Source organism: Enoplosus armatus, chromosome 9 (assembly GCF_043641665.1).
Source record: "Enoplosus armatus isolate fEnoArm2 chromosome 9, fEnoArm2.hap1, whole genome shotgun sequence".
Lineage (NCBI taxonomy): Eukaryota > Metazoa > Chordata > Actinopteri > Centrarchiformes > Enoplosidae > Enoplosus > Enoplosus armatus.
The window spans coordinates 18868486-18892161 of NC_092188.1; the positions used below are offsets into that span (position 1 = coordinate 18868486).

At 40.0% G+C, this 23676-nt stretch overlaps 1 protein-coding gene across 1 annotated transcript; it reads left to right on the forward strand.

Moving 5' to 3' along the window:
* Positions 1 to 1377: 1377 nt before the first annotated feature.
* Positions 1378 to 19998, forward strand: LOC139290070 (proline rich transmembrane protein 1B). The gene is made up of 3 exons (XM_070911760.1): positions 1378 to 1624; positions 2533 to 2739; positions 16831 to 19998. The coding sequence occupies exons 1-3, from the start codon at positions 1502 to 1504 to the stop codon at positions 16984 to 16986; spliced, it is 486 nt and encodes a 161-aa protein (XP_070767861.1). The 5' UTR covers positions 1378 to 1501; the 3' UTR covers positions 16987 to 19998.
* The last annotated feature ends 3678 nt before the right edge of the window (positions 19999 to 23676 follow it).

The following is a 23676-nucleotide window of genomic DNA, read 5'->3' on the forward strand; positions in this document are numbered from 1 at the left end:
TGTGACCTGCCTCAGTGTCTGCCTACTTGAGAACTTTTTGTGTCTTAGAAAGGCTCTTGCTCCATCTAGTGGACACCGTTTTCTGCATCTGTTTTCTATTCTATTTTCACACTCATCAATCACTTCAGATACATAGAGAGAGAAAGAAGACAGCAATGGACTGCATGGTGTGTGTGTAGAGAGAAGCATGACTTGATTGATTGCTTATCTAAGAGGATCACATTACTATGACAAACCTAAGGAGAGTTATTATGCGTAAGGTTTTGTTTTCCAGTTAGCCTGAATGTTGTCAGAGGCACGACCCCGCCTCCCTTGGCCCTCTTCATTTATTGGCTCACTGTAATGAGGGAGATAGCAGCGTCAAGCCAGCCTTTGGTAGTCATAATAGCACCGGAAATGAGACGAATTCGCACTAAAAATAAAAGTCTAAATTATTTACAAACTGCAAATGTGTATGAAATGTGTTGAAGCTACTTCGGAAGTTTTTTTTCACAACTTGACTTCCTTATATTTCAAATTCTTCACATCAGTATCTGCAGTAGATGTGACATCTGTACAGCAACATACAGCAAAAGCATCTAGATTTTACCTTTATATTTTTACATGCTTGTTGTCTGTCAGATTATATGTTACATGTTAAAAACAATAAAACAGTTTCTGATTCTGATTCTGATTGTTATGCTCTTAATATTTCGTTTTGCGTTTTGTTAAGTTGTATGTGTGGGTATGTGTATTTTAATATTGATGTGTTTCAAGACCTCCTTGAAAATGAGATGGTTGATCATCTTGTCTCATGATACACTACATGTCCCTGTATGGGCATTTTCTTGTAATTGTGTATAACAGTGCATAGTGAAGAGTGGACATAGATAGCAATAAAATCGTGACATTGTTCATAGCCCTGTTAAAAGCCAAGTGACTAAACCAATTTCCCATCCCACAATAAAACCTACTGACGTTTTTACCTATAAAAGTTAAAAATAATAATGAATACATTCTGATCAAATCCAAATTATTTTCTATATTTAGTAATCAGTTTTAATAAGAAATACAACTGTATTAATTGTGGCAATTACATTTAGGCAAAATCCATGCACTGTAAATATTTATTTCCCTTGTAATCAGAATGTATTTATTAGATTGCTTGTATTCTATTTCTATTCTTCTCTTCTCAGTTCATCTCATATTATAAAATACTGAGGCGTCAATCCAATCTTCATTCAAGTTTCGCTGAATTGGGCCAATTAGAAAACTCAGTTCACGCTGGATCTTGCTTTTAATTTGAAACTGTTGAACGGAAGTTCCTTATTTACTCTGCACGACTTCACACTATTAAGAAACGTTAACAAGACCCCGCAATTGGACAATTCACCTTATAGCAGCAGGGGTGCAGTACAGACAGCTCTGCGGTGTCGGAAAGTTTACGTTAAAGAAAAAAAACACGTGAAAAAGAGAGATATTTTTTCCTCTGAAAGTCCAGAGTCTAAGCTGTTGCATTATCATGGATCCCAGCAAGTCTGCGAGCGCTCCTCCACCGGGATGGGCTGATGAGAAGTCCTCCATGGGCCAGGCGCCCCCTCCGCCCTACCACGACAATCCCTACCCGGGGTACCCTCAGCCGCAGGTAAGCACACAGTAAAAATACAAATAAAAACCATATGTAACAAATAATGATTTCATGGTAACGGGACAGTTCAGCTTTTTGTTGTTTTTTTCTATAGCTAAATATGATGGCGAGCTGATTACAGTGCATTTTAATAAACATTTCGTCGAAGGAGTTTTCTTAATATGTATTAATATGTAGAATAAAAATTAAATATTTTATCACATTAATTTATCACTGTAACTATAACTATATAGCTCTCAGTCTTTGAAGAGCTCCGTGTTTCTTTTCTGTCCTGTGGTACAGGCCTGTGTACTGAAGTAACGTTACATGGTGACGTCAGCTTTGGGGGGGGGGGGGTTTGAAAGTTAGATATTGTTCTTACTGCCAATATATTGTTTAATGATTTATTCGACGTGTGAACATTTGATCGTATCTAGATAATAATTAAATAAAACTCAGAAAATGATTATCACAATTTGGGCTTTTATATACGGTAGATACTGTAAGGCTGTTGGATCGTAATATCAAACTGTCTTTTTTTCACTGTTTAGAAAGAAACCAGCAGTAAGGCCTGTAATTGCGACCTAATGGCCTGTTAAATGTGACCAGACCACCACTGTGGCGACTAAAAGCACCAAAATCAATTCAAGAGACTTTGTACCTCAGTGGTTAAATAGACAGTTTTCTTTCTACTTTCTACTGTTTCTACGTTTCATTTCCTCTGTGCTTGATCACAAATCAAATCTGATGTCATTCTGTCACCACTAGGACCTGAGGCCAGTTTTGTTTCTCGTGAAGCCTCCTAATTTACTGTGCGTCACTACCCCCCAGACATTTGGCATCCTTTTGGTTTTACTTTACACTTGACAAACCTGTTTCCTTTGACCTGAACATGAGTTTGAATTGCATTTCATGTGTGTTGCCAGTATGGAGATGCAGGATATGGGCAGCAGCCGCACCCCATGGGTCAGCAGTACCCGGGACAGCCGGCCACCGTCACTGTCCAGCCCACACTGTACGTGACTCAAGGCCCGCTGGCTAACCCTGTCAACGACTACCTGTGCTACTCCATCTTCACCATGATCTGCTGCTGCCTGCCGCTCGGAATCGCTGCCCTCATCTACTCCATCTCAGTGAGTTTGATTCACTGGTATTTACATTCTCTATGGACTGGTGCACAGCCACGGATACACAGAGAAACATTTCCCCTAACCCAGATCCAAGTCGTTTCATTCTCCAGTCCATCCTACAGCTGAACACTGCACATTAACACTTAGTTAAAACTAGTAGAAAACATAAAGATATACTAAGATAAACAGTTTACAGCACAAAGTTCTGTAAGTTCTGTAGTATTATTTTATTTTTAAAAAAAGAATAACATAAATAGCTTACAAAAAGACCAAAAAGTCAGAATACTCCAAAGGATGACGGCAGGTCACTTTTTAAAATAAAAAGAGAAATGGAAAGATGTCGAATAATTCCAGTAGCACCGATACTGCAGTAATAGTGATTAAAGTACCTTGTCAAAGGTAAATATGTACATTGTTATTTTGGCCTCTGAAATGAGCTCTACTATGACAAAATCAGTGTTCAGTTCAATATCCAACACTAGTGAATTATTTATAGAGGCAGCAGCAGAAATCATTTGTGTGTGTATAAGAAGTGAATGAGAGCAGCGGGAAGGGGTGGAGGCCTGTGAGGAACTTAGTAGAGACTAAACAGGAAGGATGATGTCAACAAAAAAATGGTTTTCGTGGTCCTGAATGCTGTATTAGCTGAGAGGTACACTGGCCTGAGTTATGCAGATATTTACCAGCCAAGACAGCGTTGGCTAGTATTGTTTTCACCTTGAGAGTCTGTGTGTGTGTCGTCATGGCAAAATGTGGTCCTGGGTGGGAACTATCACAGAAGTAGTTTTGCGTTCTTTGCCAGGTGTTTCTCTGAGTTTGCAGTCACGAAACTTGGAAACTGAATAGTTTAGATTAAAATGAAGGCAGATGGGTGTGGTCCGTGCAAGGGCTCCAGAAGTAGGGGGTAGGAAGTAGGGAAGGTGCCATTTTAAGTCGTGGATCGCTGTATCCCAGTATATTAGTATGACTACTGAGTACTCATGTAAAAATGTAGTAATGATCCCATCGCAAGATGGTCTCTAGTTTGCATTGCCTGAAGTTCCCTTGTTGTTCCAAGATCTGGACTCAGACACAATGCTGATGGAGACTTTGACTTTCTTACCTGACGACATTATGGCAGCAAACTGTTGCTTCTTTTAAATCAGTTAATGTTATTGTTTTCACTTTGTTTTTATCTGTTTATGTGTGTCTTTTTGAAAAGTCGTAGTAATACAGTGCAGTCCCCTCCTGTTGGTTTAAAAGTCAGATTTCATCTGACAACCATCACAGTATCAAGTTTCCTCCGCTCTACAGTAATTACAGTGGGAGAAAAAATAGCTGTTCTGTATTGTGAAACTCCAATCCAGAGTTAAGCAAAATATGAGCCATCTATCAGTATAACCTGCAATGCAGTAAAAAATTCCCTTTGCGATTCATTCTTTAGTTGCTAGGTAGTCATGTATTTTGGTTGTGTGAGGTAACTCAAAAAGTTCTTGAGTTTGTTTTTGCACAGTGTCTCGTTGGAGTGGTACAGCATGAGGAAAGTACACACTCATTTAGGAGAGGTTGGTTGATTGTTTCCATGTGGTCGGTGTCGGTGGTGGAAAGAAATCTCTTGTGTGACTTCCTACACATTTCGTTAAACTAATTAAAAGCCGAATATAACATTTATTTGACCCTAAAACATTTAAGTGCCTTCACTGAGGGTGGAAAGTAGACTTTTTTGAAGATTTAAAGGTGCTGTGAACTGTATTTGATATGTAAATGGCTCCCGTAGTTTGATGTGTTTCCGCACAATGTGTGTCGTTTAATGTTATTTGTTTTCTTGAAACAACACAAACTAGGTGAGATGGCATTTGAGATGGCATAGTGTGATTGTGTGTGTGTGTGTGTGTGTGTGTGTTAGAGTGGCAAACAACTTATTGTGGCATACTTTCTATAGTAACTGTTTTAAACTCTATTTTTAGTCTGCATGTAACATCCTGTATTTACCTTGATGTTTGAAAGCAGCCCTCAGAATAGAGTTGTTTCTGTCCTCTGATCAGTAATAACATAGTCTCTGTTGTTGCTACAGTATATTAGAGCGGTGGTTCCCAACCTTTTTTTTTAAGGGACCCTATTTTACCATTGCATATACAGTGACGACCTCCAGTGCCCCCCACCCACCCACAATTACAAAAAAGGGGGAAAAGTAGCCTACTTTGTTTGAAATATCTTAATGTATATTTCATTATATTCATTGTATAAAAAACAACAGCACAGAGCAATTAACTGTACAATTAACCCAGTATATGAACGTAATATCTGCAGGAAGTTTGTGTAAAACTACCAATTTGTATAAAATATATATATTTTAGTGTATCAGACCATTTTTCCTTATATTTTCAGGAACACGATTCTATGTCCGTGTTATGATTTTCTTCATACATACGTTTTAATCGTCCAAGCAGCCTGGCTTTATAATACATAACTAAAGATATAAACTTCTAAAGTAAACCTCAAATTTAGTTGTCTTCTCCACAGAAATTAATTAAATGCATGTGTATTATATTTTAAGGCAAACACGCGAGCCCCCCCCCCCCGCAGCTAACCCTGAGTGGGCCCCTTTCCTGCAGCACAGTCAGAGGATATATATCAATTCAAACGCACAACGAATTTTAACAGCCCACTTGTGAACTAGAACAACTGCACGCAGATTATGCAGTTAAATGTGTTGAGACACAACTGTTGGAGCTTTTCAACATTACAAACTATAAAGTGGCACAACCGCTATCAAGGTGTTGATCCTGCGACGGCCATGATTGCTGGAGCTGTCCAGGGTATTTGACTCCTCCTCGTTACTCATTGACATAGTCATGATGCAGTGAAAGTTAAAGAAAACTCAATTATCCCCTACTTTGTTTGTGTGTACCTACAAGGGGTGGGGGGAAAAATCGTGATATTTTGCGTGCCAATATTGTATCGATACACGGACGCCAAATATCGATCTTATAAATGATTAATATTGCAAATACAAAGTTGCTGAAGGGACTGCATAACTTTTATGTACAAAAATACGTGTAAAAGTACAGTAGTCGACACACGTTTGCATTAAGTTAAGTTGGACAATGTAGACTGTAAAACAAACAGTTCAGTTTGTCAGGTGCATGCAACATTTTTATGACATTGTTTGTTACTCTGGCTGCTTGACGATCCCATTTTGCTGCAATAAAAAAGATTGAAGTGAAATGAACAGACTGATAACTTCAGATGTTTTCCTTTGAGGACATAATTTGCAGTTGAGAAAAGGTATAATATTGTAATATATGTTATCGCAATATTGAGCATTTTGCAAAATGTTTAAAATCTGAAGTATCGTGATAATATTGTATCGTGGGGCCTCAGGTGATTCCCACCCCTAGTACCTACTCATCTACGTAGGTTACTGGACATCGGAGTCACACACATTCACACAACTAAGAGTTTGGCTCAGTAACAACAGACTGATACTTCAATATCGCGAGTGAAATTACCGTAAGGACACCATATTGGCTGTAAAGTGCAACGTCTCAGCTTTCAGAAACCATTGGAATTTTTCCGATAGCGCAAACCGTGACGTGATTACAGTAATCCAAAGTGTGCTTGTGCGAACATGTCGCCGACGACACACTCGGTGTTAAAGGGTTAAGAGACTTTGCTGCAAAGCTGCCTCACACAGTTTAGAAAACATGAACTTCAGCACATAGAAAGTTATGCAAGATGATGTCAACAAACTTCACTCACTGTGTTTATATTGACCAGCTGGTCCGACCTTTAAGTGTTAAAAGACATAAGGTTGGTCAGTCCAGCTTCCTTTTGAGGGAGGATGTTTAGCATTTCTGCATTGCTACAGTTCCTGTTTGCACTGTTACCATAGATGTACAGACAACAACATCATTTGATTGCTGTTGATACAGGAGAAAAAGTCTGAATTTGGTTATTATGAGGCCCGATTTGATGCTTTAAGGAGTATTACATTTATGTGACGTTTAAACGCTGCCACTGGAAAGATTTAGTTGATTTAAGTGGTGTATGGGGTCTACGGTTTAAGTTCAGATTCTGAGATATTTATTATTCTGGGGGGCTTAAAGGGATGGTTTGCCAAAATTGCAAAACAATTCAGATTTCACTGTCAAGTTTCCCTTGGAACTACTTTCTTTCAAAGAAATAAAAAGAAAAGAGTGTGAAAAGAGTATTCTATTACCTAAAGTCATGTGGAAAATGTTTCAAATGTACATTTTCAGACCTGTGAGCATCACAGCAGAAAGTAATTTCTTCTGCGTTGTACTGAGGTAGTGGCAGAAATCTCAGAGGCAGATACACTATATTGCCAAAAGTATTCACTCACCCATCCAAATAATTGAAATCAGGTGTTCCAATCACTTCCATGGCCACAGGTGTATAAAATCATGCACCAAGGCATGCAGACTGTTTCTACAAACATTTGTGAAAGAATGGGTCGCTCTCAGGAGCTCAGTGAATTCCAGCGTGGTACTGTGATAGGATGCCACCTGTGCAACAAGTCCAGTCGTGAAATTTCCTCGTCCTAAATATTCCACAGTCAACTGTCAGTGGTATTATAACAAAGTGGAAGCGATTGAGAACGACAGCAACTCAGCCACGAAGTGGTAGGCAACATAAAATGACGGAGCGGGGTCAGCGGATGCTGAGGCGCATAGTGCGCAGAGGTCGCCAACTTTCTGCAGAGTCAATCGCTACAGACCTCCAAACTTCATGTGGCCTTCAGATTAGCTCAAGAACAGTGCGTAGAGAGCTTCATGGAATGGGTTTCCATGGCCGAGCAGCTGCATCCAAGCCACACATCACCAAGTGCAATGCAAAGCGTCGGATGCAGTGGTGTAAAGCACGCCGCCACTGGACTCTAGAGCAGTGGAGACGCATTCTCTGGAGTGACGAATCGCACTTCACCATCTGGCGATCTGATGGACGAGTCTGGGTTTGGTGGTTGCCAGGAGAACGGTACTTGTCTGACTGTATTGTGCCAAGTGTAAAGTTTGGTGGAGGGGGGATTATGGTGTGGGGTTGTTTTTCAGGAGCTGGGCTTGGACCCTTAGTTCCAGTGAAAGGAACTCTGAATGCTTCAGCATACCAAGAGATTTTGGACAATACCATGCTCCCAACTTTGTGGGAACAGTTTGGGGATGGCCCCTTCCTGTTCCAACATGACTGTGCACCAGTGCACAAAGCAAGGTCCATAAAGACATGGATGAGAGAGTTTGGTGTGGATGAACTTAGCTGGCCTGCACAGAGTCCTGACCTCAACCCGATAGAACACCTTTGGGATGAATTAGAGCGGAGACTGAGAGCCAGGCCTTCTCGTCCAACATCAGTGTGTGACCTCACAAATGCGCTTCTGGAAGAATGGTCAAAAATTCCCATAAACACACTCCTAAACCTTGTGGAAAGCCTTCCCAGAAGAGTTGAAGCTGTTATAGCTGCAAAGGGTGGACCGACGTCATATTAAACCCTATGGATTAAGAATGGGATGTCACTTAAGTTCATATGCGAGTCAAGGCAGGTGAGCCAATACTTTTGGCAATATAGTGTATCTAGAGGCAGGGCTGGGGAGAGAAACCTTAATGCTTTTTGGTATTGACCAAATTGTACCATATTGAAAACTGTCAATTTAAAGTTATTCTATTATTCTGCTCATTGTCAGGACAATCGTGGTTTAGATCTATTTATCTATTCTATCTATTTATCTGTACACACGTGTTCATCCAAGGCAGTCCTGAAACCACAGAGCCCCCTCACATTACAAATCCCAATTCAACCCCCGGGTTTTTGAAGAACGTTTTGGTAGTCGGTACTGAAACTCAGGTATTGGCATTATTTGTTTTTATTTTTTTGTGATTTGGGTGAACTGAACTTCTGAAAAGGCGTTAATGAGAGCTGAAAAGCTACTGGTATTGGTGTTGGTAATGGCCTTCTCCATCTTCCTGCATTACATTAAAACAAGTCATTATTTCAGCTGTACTGAATCACGATCTCACTCCTCCTGAGAAATCGCTGGTACATGAACATCTTATCTTATGCAGGTGCCACACATGTTAGTACACAGCACTGCTGCGTATATCTCAGCAGCTCAGTGCGGGGACTACGAAATAATCTGATGCTTAACCCTTTCGCAGCGTAGAGTGAATCTTTAATCACTCATCGAGTCATGGCTGTTGAACAGACATGCCGAGATCAAGCATGATCCTGAAAAGGTTACTTGAGGGGGACTTAAGTGTTGATGTACATTCAGCTTTAGCTCTTTTGAGTTGCCTGGTGGAAAACCCCACTATGATTTCATTTGTTGCTGTATTTACTTAAATCTTCATGCTGTGCCTTCACAATCTTCCTAGTTTCTTTTCTTTCTAAACAGTTACTCAAGTTGTACTCCCATCGTGTTCGATGACAGCAGATTACACACGTTTAGATTTAACAATAACAGACTCTCCAACATATTTGACAAAAATGATTCATGTCGATAACCTCACATACAACAAATCTACTGGTACTGTGTTTTCTAGATATGGAGTCATAGGGCATGGCAGAGTCTCTTTTAATCCTTCAACAGTTAATTCCATCTATTTTCCAGGCAGACCTGTTTCCTCCTCTCCAGCTTCAAAACATCTGTCTCCAAAAATAAGGGTCCATCCAAGATAAGGTCATGACAGCAGTTCCCCTTTCATAACATCGCCTTGTAGAGTCAGATATTGGAACAAGAGTCTAAAACACATGGCAACATTTCCAAGATGAAATGATTCTTTCTTAAGAGAACACTTCCATTCCTTCGGACATCTTCTTTGTAAGATTGTAACTGCATGAATGAGTAGCAGAGAAACAGAAAGAACAGAAACAATAAAAGCAGTTGGTACTGTGTGTATACTGTAACAACTTGGCTGTTATGTACACAGCTGGAACAGATTGCAGTTTCCATGATGCATTAACACGCTTCATAACGGCTTTCGGTAGATAAGACTAACACTGTACAATTAGATGGATCTGACAGGGATTATATATTTGACGTGTATTTCAGGTAAATACAAGGATCTTAGACTGTAATCAGCAGTAGACTGAATTCTAGTTTGTTGAACAGTTGAAAACCATCTGTAGATCGTCAATACAGCTCCATGCGTGAATTAACTTTATGTTCCTATAGTCATTCCTGGAAGTCAGACTTGGACTACTGTTGACTTCTGTCTCTGTCACTTTTCCTGTCTCTTCTGCATGACAGACAAACAGACAAGTGTCGCCCACTCACATTCTATGAGCCCACTCCCACTCAAACGCATGCAGAGGCCAAGCCGAGAAGTGTGAGGGAACGTCAGCACAAACACCAACCTGCTGCAACCTGAAAGTTAGAATTTCCCCTCAGAAACAGACACGTGGCTTTCTGAAACTGTTGTTGGATCCTCATGGCTAAGATTCATAACTTTGTAAATTCACCCTGGTTCTCCCTGGTTTCCAGTACTCTATTCTCAGTGTTTTTGATTTGATTGATTTGAATAAACACCAAATCGTTTTTTCTGGGTTTGTTATTGCTCAGGGAAAAGCTGTGTTACATTACATGAGCCATCGTATGCAGTTCTGGCCATGAGGATCTAATCATATGGAGCCCTCCCTTGATTTCCTTTGAATACTGAAAGAGAAAAAGTGGGAGAGAGAAATGAGAATAACTTTCGGTCGGGCCCAGGATGAGACTTGAGAATAGGACGTTTCAACACAGCAGCTACTGGAGTGTCCAGATAGGACAAGCGATGCTTTTGTCAAGATTGGACATCAGCGCTCTGTGCCTCCAGGGCCAAACCACTCCCCGCTCCTGTGACAGCGTCATCAAACAGCCCTTTGTTTCCCAAAACATGAGCTTTTCCTCACAGCTTATCTCTTATTGACAGCGGATGAACCTCCACACAATAACTTGCAGGGGTCCTTACAGTGTGAAGCCATGACTTGTGCTTCCTGTCCCTCTGCAGAACCCCACTGCTGCAACAACATTATAGATTCAATAAATCCACATGCAAAATAACACATTTAAAATGTCTGACCAAGTATGCAACTGACCAAGTATGTTAACTCTTCCAATGATAAAATAACCCCACATCATGGTCCAGAAGGCAACTATAAATGATAAAGGCATGACTATTGCACTTTACTGGACTGATGTGATTTCATAATTTATAATGGATGAGAGATTGGCTATAGCCATCTAAAACTTTCCAGCTGCAAATGAGTCCAAACGTTACAACATGGAGGAATGCATTGCTTTTCTAGAGCACCGCATGCTGCTACGCTGCCAGTTTTTGGGATTCATGTCCTGGAGGCAGCTATGTGGTAAAGCACTGAGCTGCAGTGAGCTGACCATAAAACGCCTGTTGCCTGTTGCCAATCAAGATGGCTGCGAGGTCACTGAGTACTCTGCAGCATGGAGTGCAGTAACTGATGTAAAGTGAAATAAAATACAACAACTACAAGGTAAGGTAAAATGTTAGCTAAAGAAAAGTCTCCTGACCCTCATAGACCCTGAAGAAAGCAATATTCACTATTTCGAATATAAATGTACGTAATCTGTGTCACAGTTGACGGCATAGTGAAATACTGAACAAACAAGCAAATAGCTGTGACCACAGTTAATGTAAATATTTGTTTAGCAGGGTTTTCGCCTCCTCAATATGACTACTGTAACTACCTACCTGCAACAGGATGGCTCTGCTTACCATGATTTTGTGCGTTGGAGGTTTGAGATTCTCTCAAATGGAAATAACCACCCACAGCTTCATCGAAGCATTTCGTTGGGGTAAAAATCTAATAGCTTTAGACTGACTGTAAGATTCACTGTAAAAGCCATAATCATGTCTCTTTACTGGAAGGCTTTAACCCTGAGGTACTGATAGTGCTGAATTCCTGTTAACATGATACTACAATTAGTCAGTAGAAAAATTACCAAAAATTCTCAATTTTAATAGGCAAAGAAAACTGCGTTCAACAACTGGAAATCATCAGCTTATTTTTCACAAATTTGCATTTCCATTTCCATTCTTATTTATTGAACCCGCTTTAATTGTTTTTTTTCAGCAAACAGTTGCCTATTTAAACACACAGAGCAATATCATATTTTTTGCTGAAAACAGCTGCCTGTGACTAGAAACAAAGTTGATGAGAGCTGGGTTGCTGGTTTCATTGTTGAAATTATTTATTGCTTTGAGGTGAAACTAGTAATCCACTAATCCTAACTATGAATCACTGTGACACCTGGCCTGTCATGGCCAATGTTTAAATATATCCAGTGTTTTACTCATGCTGATAACGGCATGTAGTGTCTTTTTTCTCCTGGGTGGTGGGGGGGGGGCACACCAGGCACAGGCTTGAGCCTCTTGTGGGTCTCATCCAGAATATAATAAGTCCCAGATGGGGGATTTTAAAGACCTACCTTGTGGATCTTTGAAGTTGAAAATCACACAGAGCTCACTTTGAGGAGGCAGGCGTCCCTGAAATAGGCTGCAACCTCGAGGCTACGCCTGTTTAGCCTACGTAGAAATACCTGCAGAACACAGAGCCTGTGTCCTTGTATCTGTACGTAACTGTGTTAAGTGTGAAAACAGACGACCAGAGCTACAGAGAGCAGTGCCAAAGAGTGGAATGCATTTACCCTGTTGACCTCACCATCTGCCAATCAGATGAAGGCTCAGGGAATCAGGGGTCAAAGTGTGGGAGTCAAGGTCTGGTGGGGGATGTTTGAGAGAGGTGTCGTGAAATGTTCCAGCACACGGTCAAAGTGATGCTTACAGTGTGGGACGAATGACAGAAAGAGTGAAAGATACAAAACCACATGACTGTGAGACAGAAACTTTACCAAGCTGAATTAACAGGCTTGACTGATCAGCCATCATGACTTTGTTTTTGTCCCATTGTGTGTGAGAAAAGGCCTGCAGGCTGTTGATGTCTGTGCCATCCTCGCTTTCGTCAGCTCTATTCAGTCCTGCTCTCCGCCATTTTCTCACAAATACTAGCCCCCTGCTCTCTCGTCTCCTCACAATGACTCCGACCGCTCTCATGCAAAGGAACATGGCAGCAAACCACAGACAGACACACTCACTCAGACATTACTGCAGGACACATAAGACAGGCAGACATGAAGATAGACAGGCAGCCAGTCAGGCAGCAGCAGTAAAGCTAAGCCAATCTGCAAAAAGCACCAAATGCAATTTAAGCACTAGTGTATCAGTCCATATAATATAATTTAAGGATACTGGCTTGAAGGATATCTAGATGCATTCAAGCAACAATTCTAAAGAAGCACTTTACATCCACCCGAGTCAAGAGCTTTTACTTTATTTGTACAAAACGGCCTCATCAACAAACACTACGATATAAAACATGGCAATTAAGACTATATAGTATTTTTCCAATAGGCTTCAGTAGGCATTCTGTTATTTTTGTTGTTGTTATTTTTAGTTCTTTTCAAATAGCACAGGGATCCCTCCTCTGTTGCGTTTTTGGTAAAAAGATTTTCCAATAATTACCCTCTCTTGGAAAGAAGTTTGAATTTTTTTCCAAATGATAGTAAAAATGCTTTTTTGTTTGAAAGAAAATCTCAATTTGAACCCAAGTTAATATAACTAGTCATCAGAAACTTTACTCTCCAAATATCCATATTCAAGATTAAGACAACTGCTCTTGACAAAATGGACATTTGCAGAGCAGCTGAGAATTCTCAAACCTATGGCACACGTGTTTAATAGCTACTTTACTTTTTTATTCTGTTTTTACATTTTTATTTGACTGTTTGAATGTTTGGCACTTCATGTTGTATAAATAAAATAAACCAGCAGCCTGATGACGGCAGATTTAATTGAAACATTTGTTTATTTGGACAACCATTTAGGGAATATCAGGTGTTTTGACCATCTGTTCAGATATCACACGGTTTGCTTGGCTACATTAGTCAAAAATGCAGTGGTTCTCGGATCTAGGGGCAGTACAGTTGCTGGTGGGGCTGTTTATAGCTTACCTTTTTTGTTTAGTTTTGTTACTGCAGCTTTGTGAGCCCGACAGCAGAGCAGAAGCAGCATTGCACTCCATGTGTCCATGTCAAACCCAGCCCCGCCGGGGCACACAGGCAGCAGCAAGGGGCTAGTCAAAAAACCTATGTCCGGGGATATTTTCTATTTAATTATTCTAGTAAAAAAAGAAAAAGTAAAACTTTTTTTTGGGAGATCCCAGGGGTCTGGGACAATTCATAAAACATTTGGGTCTGTTGCCTCGGACGCCCAGGCCAGACGGCTGTCAAGGGTGAAGTCACTCAGTGGAACTGCACAGCTGGGTTGTAAATTCACTTTCACTTCCTGAAATCTGCCTTTGATTGAGTAAGATGTGATTGCCTACATGATTCCCAGCAGCAGAGAATCTTTTCCATTGGTTTTGGGGCCTTTACAGTTTGGTTTATTTGAGTATAGTTGTAATAGTTGTTGCTTGAATAACCTGTTGTGATTTGTAGAACATCACAAATTACTGGTTGGCACTTGTTGAAGAAATGTTTACCATCTGCAGTCAAAACAATTACAGTTGCTGGAAGTTCCCTGAATTGCCTACTGAAATGCTACAACATAGTTCCCACCAGATATTAAGCAATATGTCCTTATGAAATTCAAGTCTTTCACAAGTGTTATGAACGGAGAACGGATGTGAAACAAATGGAGTTTTGAGTGTGGAGATTCATCAGGACAATTTTTACAACCTCAGTGTTTGTGCATACGGTATGTAGCAGTGATACACAGCGCACATGATGGTCTGATTGCCCCTGACTGTAAGTGCTTGCCCTGTTGAAAAGACATTCAACAAGGCTCTGAATACCAGCTCCGGCAGCTGACCTCTCAGCTCTCTGTGAAGTGGGGGGAGTGTCAGAGACACACTGATACTTTTATCTCTTGGACTTTCTGCAGAAATATACTGCCAATAATCCAATCCAGCTAACACATTCACTACGTTTCATTTTTACATTTCAGGTAGCTGTAATGGCATGGCGTACAGCTATAATCTCATTACTGCAATTCATCATCACTGACTAAATGTTATAGTATTGAAACAATGTAAAAAATAAAATCAAGATGGAGAATAATAAGGGAAATTGTATGTAATAGATCCCCTTGAGGGGTTGGTGTCATTTGATTGTAGCTGATGTTGTATTATATGTAATCATAGTTAGGAGGGAGCATGTACTGGGACTGAATCAAGGTGTTTAAAGTATAATTGACCACAGCATGTATAAAACATAATTGTATTTATTTACATTGCATTCAGGTTTGGGTACAGAATTGCTCTTGCTTGCACATATTGATTGAGCTGTCTAACCTTGTTGAGACGGCACAAATCATGTTTAGATTTTTTAATATACTGAAAGCAACTGGGAATCTAAGAGGATGAGAACAGAGCGGCCATGACAGCTTCATGGTCCAGTTGATGTTATGAGGATGTTAGGATGCCTTTGCCATGCTCCAGCCCCCAGTCAGTAGAAAAAACAGTAACAGTGTCATTTGACTATTTGTAATATACTCTTTACTAATTGATAAAGAAGAATTCTTAAAAAGTAAATTAGATGAGAGGAAATAAAGGTGTCTGTGAGTCATGTCAAGTAATAGTTTGATATTTTGGGAAAGATGCTAAGCAAACCATCTCCTTGCTGTAGCTTCATATTTAGCAGACAGATGTGAGAGTGTTATGGACCGGCTCTGAGACCATAGCAAATAAGTAACATTTTATTTAACAGAGATTTATTTTGTTTAACAAATGTAGCAAAAATATGAATTCTAACAAATGAGACTGGGGAGAGGGAGCCTCCAGACCACCAGGATGGTCTATATATATAACCTGGAGACAGTAGCCAGCTGCCTACAATTCCTTTGACGGCCTCCCAACTCCAACCCACCAGGAACCAGCAACGCTGACAGACAACACACACAAGCCCCAGCAGAGGCCCCGGGGCCGTCACACTCAACAAGACTGAGATAAAATTTGAGATGATGAAAAAGTTGCTTGTACATCAAGAAGTAAAGTTTTCTTTACTCTACTTGTCTACACGACATTAAAAAGACGTTAAATTTTAGTTGAGCTGCCTTTAAATGGAGAAGCACAGTGTTGGATCGGGACAATATCCTGTACAGATCGCACAGGGGCCGTGAGGAGAGAGACACATTTTTTTGGAACAGGACACAGCCGTGGGATTGAAAGCGAGCCAGACAGCCGCAAGTAATTATGACCAGCTGTACCATAGCAGACAGGGCCCTCTCACGACACCTACAAAACACACACACACACACACACACACACTCACAATCAGATATACACAGAGACGTAATAGGCGTGTGGGAGTGAGAGTGGGAGTTTGATTTGATTAAGACGGTGGGCTGGCCTCTTGTTAAAGGCACAGGCCTAACTTGCACTGTTACACTCTCTACTCTCAAATCTATCTACTCATTCTTTTAAAATGCACCACAGGCCTCTTGCTTCATCAAATCTAACAGCATGATAAAATAGATAAAATTGCACACCAGTGAAAACAGCTGTATTCAATCGTTCTCTTCCTCTTTCATTTCCATACTAAAGGGTACTTTAATATCAGAAGCTCGGTTGTGTTAAGGGGACGTGACTGCACTCATTATGAACTGTACCATATCTCCTAAGCAAAACTTCCTTTGTCAATCTGACAGATTACTGTTTACACAGAGGATTACTGGTTTTTGGCTTTTTCTGTGAAGAACATGTGCTACCGTTACACTACATTTAGTATTTACAATTATCCTGTAATTGACACACAGCGGCCGCTGTTCAGCCAAAGCTACATAGGCTGGCTTTAACCTCAAAATATTACAGTAAAATGCACTGAATGCATGGCTCGTTACTCCACAAAGAGCTGTAGCACTGCAGTTCAGGCCAACACTATACTACATGCTTTGATGTGATGCACATTTCTGGTTAACACAGATTCAGTACAGCAAATCAGAGAACTACGAAGAAGTTTGATTACATTTTTTTGGCATATTTTGTTTTTTAACCTCACTCATTTCTAATTTTAAACATTTTTTTCACCTTCAGGCCCGTGAAGCCAATCACGTCGGGGACCAGGCTGCAGCGGAGCGGAGCAGCAGGACGGCCAAGACACTGAACCACGTGGCCCTGGGACTCGGCATTGGGGTCTTCATCCTCTCCATTGTCTACATTGTGGTTATGGTGTCATTGGTCAGCAATTAAATCTGTTTCCACATCTTTGCCATATTTCTAGTCCCCGTTCTCATTGTACACCAGGTAATCAGACCACACCAGGAACATTATTAGTCATCGGGAAGAATTTTTACAGAAAATTTGTAACCCATCTGATTGGCTACCTTTGAAAAGTTGTTGATATTATTATCAACAGTAGATGATCATAGAAGCTCTTTACATGTAATCCATTACTCTCCAACAATATAGACAGCTTACATCAACATTTCTTGTGTTTGTGATTTGCTTTCTATGTTATCACACATCAAAAATCAACATTTTTTGTTTTTGACATGCCTTTCAATTTTGATGCCTTAGGAGTTCAGCCTGGGTTCAGTGTTGCTCCACCACACATGCAGACGAGTACTATCCAAAGAGAGTTTTACATTTCATGGGAAATGTTTATTAACACAGTTTGTAGTGTGTCAGATTTCATTTTGCATTTTATTCAGTTCTGCAATTGAAAGAGATTTGTCTGATTGTATGATGGGCGAAATATAGCTGCCCTTTTGTTTGCTGTAAATATGCACTTACACCCTCTAACCCTCTTAAACGTATGCTAACATAGTAACATAACTAACCAAGGATACTTCAAAAATACTCATAGAGGGAGAGATGTAGCTTTGTTTAGTTCATGCTGGACAAGGGGTGAGCCTGTTTTTGTATCTGATCTGAGTGCACGCTACAAGGATCTAGTCCTCTTTTTCCAGTCAAAGTCCTCTTCTTTCTTCCAGCTGAACAGGACTGCTTGTTTCTCACAAAATCAGCAGAGACCCTGATCAACAGTGGAGCCAATATGGCTGACACAGCCGGTTGCTCTCCCAGTGGCTCATGCTCACCATTTTGAAAGCTGTACTGTCTTATGTATCACTGGCCTGGGTGTTGTCTGCCATGCAATATCTGTATGTTCTTTTCTTAATCAAAGCAGAAAAAACTTTCAAAGATTTTGCTATATACCAAATTTCTTTATAAATAAAGTTAAAGTATATTGAGAGAAAACCCATTTCTGCTGTCTGGTCTATTTAGACAATGTTTATCTGACCAGTGCCACAGCCTAACAAGGTTTGTCGCAATACATAAGAATATTTATCTTGCTGCTGCAAAGCTGAGAATGGACCTAACTGCATCTGTCAAACATGTGATGGCCACCAAAGGCTGGTCTCAATGTACATTCTGTAATCAAGCAAATATTTCATTATGGACTTTCAAATATTGGTGCCTCAATTGTAATCACATGTAATAGTGCTTCTGTATACAATTGAAATATATATGATATAGTGGTTAAAAAAGCACGCTCTTTGAAGTGTTTCACCTCTGTAGCCAGTGTTTCTCAAGTTAGAGGAGCGGTTGACTGTCTTTTCGCCCACTCACCTCCCCCCAATTCATTTATGTTTATAGTACATCTGCAATCCCGTCTCTACTCCCCCAATTTACCTTCTACCTTGTCTTAGCTTACTGTTTGATTTGCTTGACTATTACCCTCAGTTGCTTTCAATGACACAGGAAATTGATCACGTTAGATGTATGACGCACAGTATTCTGAGGAAGACCACAAGACCTGCAGGTTTGTTGAGAAGGTTACTACTTTGCCATGTTGAATTTGAACTGCGTAAGTGTGTATTTCTAGATATTTCATTCATGTGTGTCAGAAAGAAAGAAAGCACTTGGCCAATGATGAGTAGTCTTGGCATTTAAAAAGAAGTTTTGTGAGCAGGTCTGTCTTGCATTGCATTTACAATAGTTATGAAGCCCATTGTCTCATAATGGGCAAGTGTCCATTTTTACCATTTTTTTTCGTACCAAAAACTTAAATGAACATAAATTAGTTATATATTATAGTTTTCATTGCCGCGAATCCAGGTCCAAGTTGTGATATTTTAATTAATCAACCCATCATGAGGAATTAATGTTGGGAAGCACTGAAGAAATACATTACATTAGTTTGTAGAGTTATAATTATTATAATACATACATTTTAGGCCATATCGTCCCTACTGGTTTATCATCATACTTTCATACTTTGGCTGGCATGACTGTTAAAACAGGTACTGAATTGCACCCCATGTAAAGTGGTATTAAAAAGCGGTGAACCCAAAGAAACCCTGTTATGGAAGGAGGAGGCCAGCCTGAAGCTACAAGTACCCTGTGTTTTAAGTTAAAGCATGGTTGAAGTGCAAACATTTTATCTGCTCCAGTGTCAGTATTAACATTGTGTCAGAGAAAGAACTGCCCTGATTTCATTGCGTCAGTAGAGAAAAACAGGTTTGGGAGTCATTGCGAGTTACTGTAAATGTGCCAGGGCTGTTTGTTATGTTTTGTCTCCTCTTCTACCAGCCCTATCTGCACTTCCTCCTGTTACTTGCTCTCCCACTTTTATCACTTCTCTCCTCCTGCTCATTCCTCCCCCACATGTACAGAATCTCACACCCATTTCTTTCTACTTCCCTGTTCTTCTTCCTGCTCTTGCCCTCTTCTTACCATACCACCCCTCTGCAGTTGTAAAGCTCTCACTCCATCCTCGCCCGTCCTCGCCTTTTCATCCCCTTTCTCTTACATCTTCTCTTCTTCTCCTTCTGCACCACAACATCTTTTATTCCTCCTCGTCTTATTATTATTATCGTCATATTTTTTTTGTAATTTCAAACCTGCCTTCTCATTATATCTTCCATTCTTATTGTATTCATCTCTCCTCTAGGCTTTCCCTTTACAAAGCATGACATGTAACGTGATGACTGACACACATACTGGTCAAGTCTTCTGGCCTTCATCGTTTCCTTGGGCACAATTGGAAGAAAAATGTACTGGCATAATAATTTTTTTTCTCATAACTTTTTCCTCCTACTTACCACTGCCCTAAAAGTGCATGCTCATGGTGGGAACTGTTGGGTCTCTGTAATAACATTATAAAGAGTACAGTCTAGACCTGCTTTATACGTAAAGTGTCATGAGATGGCTTTTGTTGTGATTTGGCGCGATATAAATAAAATTGAATTGAAAATTGAATTAATCTGCTGCAGCGCTTCCTCTTCATTCTCTACGTGACTTATCATCCGTCACCATGGTAACCAGCCTTCACTCTGACAACACTGAGCTCCAAACTGAGGCCACGTTTATTACCGTAACACACTGGCTCCCCATTAACTGTCCATTCTATTGTTTTTCCTAGTGGTTCTAATTATATCATCAATTTCCTGCCACTGCCAGGTTAACCTTATTATTTTGATGAGACCTTTTTGTTTGTGACCAGAAATAAGCACCTGGCCTGTTGACTGTTCATGTTTCATTTTCTCCTCAAAGTGTCTGCTCTGGACTGATTTGTGGACATGAGGAAGCAGTGCAACAGGGTTGTCTCTATTTTTAATATATTAACCCATTTGTGCCCGTGACTGAAATTTAGAATTTCCTTTGGGGGAAGTGTTCTTTGGGCTTGTCTAAGCACAAATCTGAAGACATTTTCAAAATCAGTCAAAGCGAGTTTTTCTCATCATACCATACTTAGTCTTGGTGCACAAGGGACTACAGATTTTTCCTAAAATGGTAGAAAATGCCCTAGAATAAGCAATAAAAATGTAGGGATTTTTACTATTTTCAGTATACACATGCGAGGGGCTCCTATCTATATATTCCATATAAATAAAAGTCGCACAGAACTATTATTAGTCTTAAAGCAGGTGAAAACATTCACTTGAGGAGCGATTCTCCATTAGTTTCAATACATTTTCAGGAAGTATATTTGCTTCTTTTAAACCTCAGCTCTTAACTAATGACTCTCAGATACATATAGGAACATCTCTCTCTCTCACACACACATACACACACACACACACACACAACCTTATACTTCTATACTTGTAAGGACCTTCATTGACATAATGTATTCCCTAGCCCCTTACCCTAACCTTAACCATCACAACTAAATGCCTAACTCCTTAAAACCAAAATCTGAACCCTCAAACAAACCGGTCCTCTACTCCTAAGATCTAAAACTCAAACTCACAAAGATAGCTGTACAAGTACACACACACACACACACATACACACACACACACACACACACATTTATATGCAATACATAAATAGGAATCCCTTGCTGAGAAATAAAAATCCCTACATTTTTATCCCTTATTATAGGGCATTTTCTATCATTTTAGGACAAAGCAGTAGTCCCATGTGCCCAAAGACTAAATATAGTATGATGAGTAAATAGCTGTATCTCTGGCTGAGCACAATCAAGTATTTGGTATCTATGAACTCACAACGAGTTTATTATCAAAGATAAACACACATATGCAGAGTAAAAAATCCTGACTTTGACTATTGATGAAAGTGTGATTTTTTATGTGATCTAAACATTTCACAGTTGTACCAATAGATACCTGCCCAAAGTATGTCTGTACCAAATTTCAAGACTTAAGACCAAGCAGAACAAATGTTGTGGCATTTTTCCTAAATACTAAACTATACTAAATATTGTCTTTGAGCACAAATTGGTTCAACTTATTGTGACAATTTGTATGTGGACACTTGGCTTTCTCTAACAGAACTCAAAATGGATCATAACTGGAATCATTTGAAATCCAAGTAAAGAGTATTTTGAAGCGTGATCAGGCAGTCATGGGTGGTCAGGTGGCTTTCTATCTAATGGTGGATTCATTATAATTAATGTTTTCTATTTAAGTTGTGTTTGTATAGCTGTCTTGTATGTATATATTTTTAGCTGCCATGATAATATCTGTCTTCTGCTGTGGATTTTTCTTCCTCTTTTTCTAACTCAGTGCTTTTGTTTGTGATTAATAATTCTCCACAGGCCTGGATCGTCTGCCCTGGAAGCCATTAATAACAGCCAATAAATGTGATTGAAGCTTAAATGATCCAGCGCAGGCACGAGGCCCTGCTTCTGACGATGTGAACTGCTTTACAAAGAAGAGCAAGGTGCTGTGGTTCGCAGGTTTTTGACACATTTATAGCTGTTGGATTTTACATAATCCACCTGCCTGGGAAAGGCAGGCCATCGATGTTTGTAAAATGGCTTGTAGCTATCTTACAACCACTGCTTCTGGTTGTTTTACTCCACTTGTTTGGAGACAAGCAAATTTGCAAGAAGCACACTGTGGCAAAAACCCTGAAACCTTTTCAATACCACACTTGCCACCCACGGAACCTGTCTAAGCATGCACGAGCGGCAAACATTACAACAAAGCCACTGTTTATCTGTTCCTGCATTTGCTCTGGTGAAACTCAATGTCACATTGCAGTGACTTCAATTATGTGCTCCAACTCTTGTATTTTTATTTCATATGCTGATCATGTTTCGGAACTATTCCATACAGGTACAGGTGACTAACAGCTGATTCAACACAAGAATGGCATAAGGGTAAACCCAGCATTGTTTTCTGTTTCCTTTCCCAAAACAACCCTTTCATTTGTGCCAACAGGGAGGTTGCCAATTGCCTCCATCTCTCTCAGCTCCAACCTGTCTGGGTTTGGCTTTTGCAGCTGGTCAGGATATGAAACGGGATCAGGTTACTTCACTGTTTGTATAGTGGTTATTGACTTCCTCTGCAGAGTTTCCAGTAAGGTTTAACTGTTTACAGCAGGGATGTTATAGAAGTACTGCATCACTCACCACATTACTGCCCCTTTATCAGAATAATGTTAACTGTAACATTGCTGTGGTAAGATGATTAACAGCCATTACAAGTGAGCAGCCATACAGAACACAACATTGCAACGCTGCTGCAGAACTTCTGGTTACACAATGTGCTTCTGCTGCCCCCTATTGGCCATAAACAGGCACTGGACACAATAAAAGCCAAAGTCATTAGAACTCAAAAAAGGGGCCGAGATTTTATGTACACCTTTTGAAATAGTCTTTACAAAACCCAAAATTGTAACTACATGTAGGATTTATGATAGGGCTGTTTAGCTGCACCCCCTGCCCACTGGACCAAGACAAACCAAGAGTTTTTGTTTCTATGCATGGTCTACATTTTATTAAACATATGAAAATAAGTACAAATGGCAAAACCAGAAGAAAATGAACTCAAATGTGTTTTTTTTTTCTTTTTAAAAACAGGCAAATAAATTAAGTCACCCTTTCAATGATTCAGTACAAGAAACATATCATGTGAACTTGTTCAATACATCATGTGACAACAACACAGTGCATGCTTCAAAATAATTTGTGGAGTTGCAGAAAATGTAGGAAATTCCACTTAGTGGGAATTTCCCATCAATTCTACATCACACACACACACAGCTCTGTTTCAATGGAAGCCACTCGCATCGCAGCTGCGATCGAAGCACTTAGAGCTGGCACTGATGTTGGTGCTCAGAATAATTCATAATCAGCGAACTACAAAGGCCCAATAACTCAAGCAGCTCTGTGCACTTCACTGCCCGAAGTGGAATTCATTTCAGAGAAAGCACCAGCAACACCAAACTGTGTAAAGAAACCATTGTTCCAACAGAAGAGACAAGGTTAAATAGGCTAAACAGATACAAGCACCAAGCTGCTTCATTTATATTGAAGAACTATAGATAGCTTGAGCTCAATTAAGTCTCTCAGCTGATTATCTGATGAACATGAGCAAGATGAAGATGCACTTTATAATTTGGAGCACACGCATGAAGTAGCACAAGAAATAAATACTATCCAAGACTGAAGGCCATAGTGAGTGA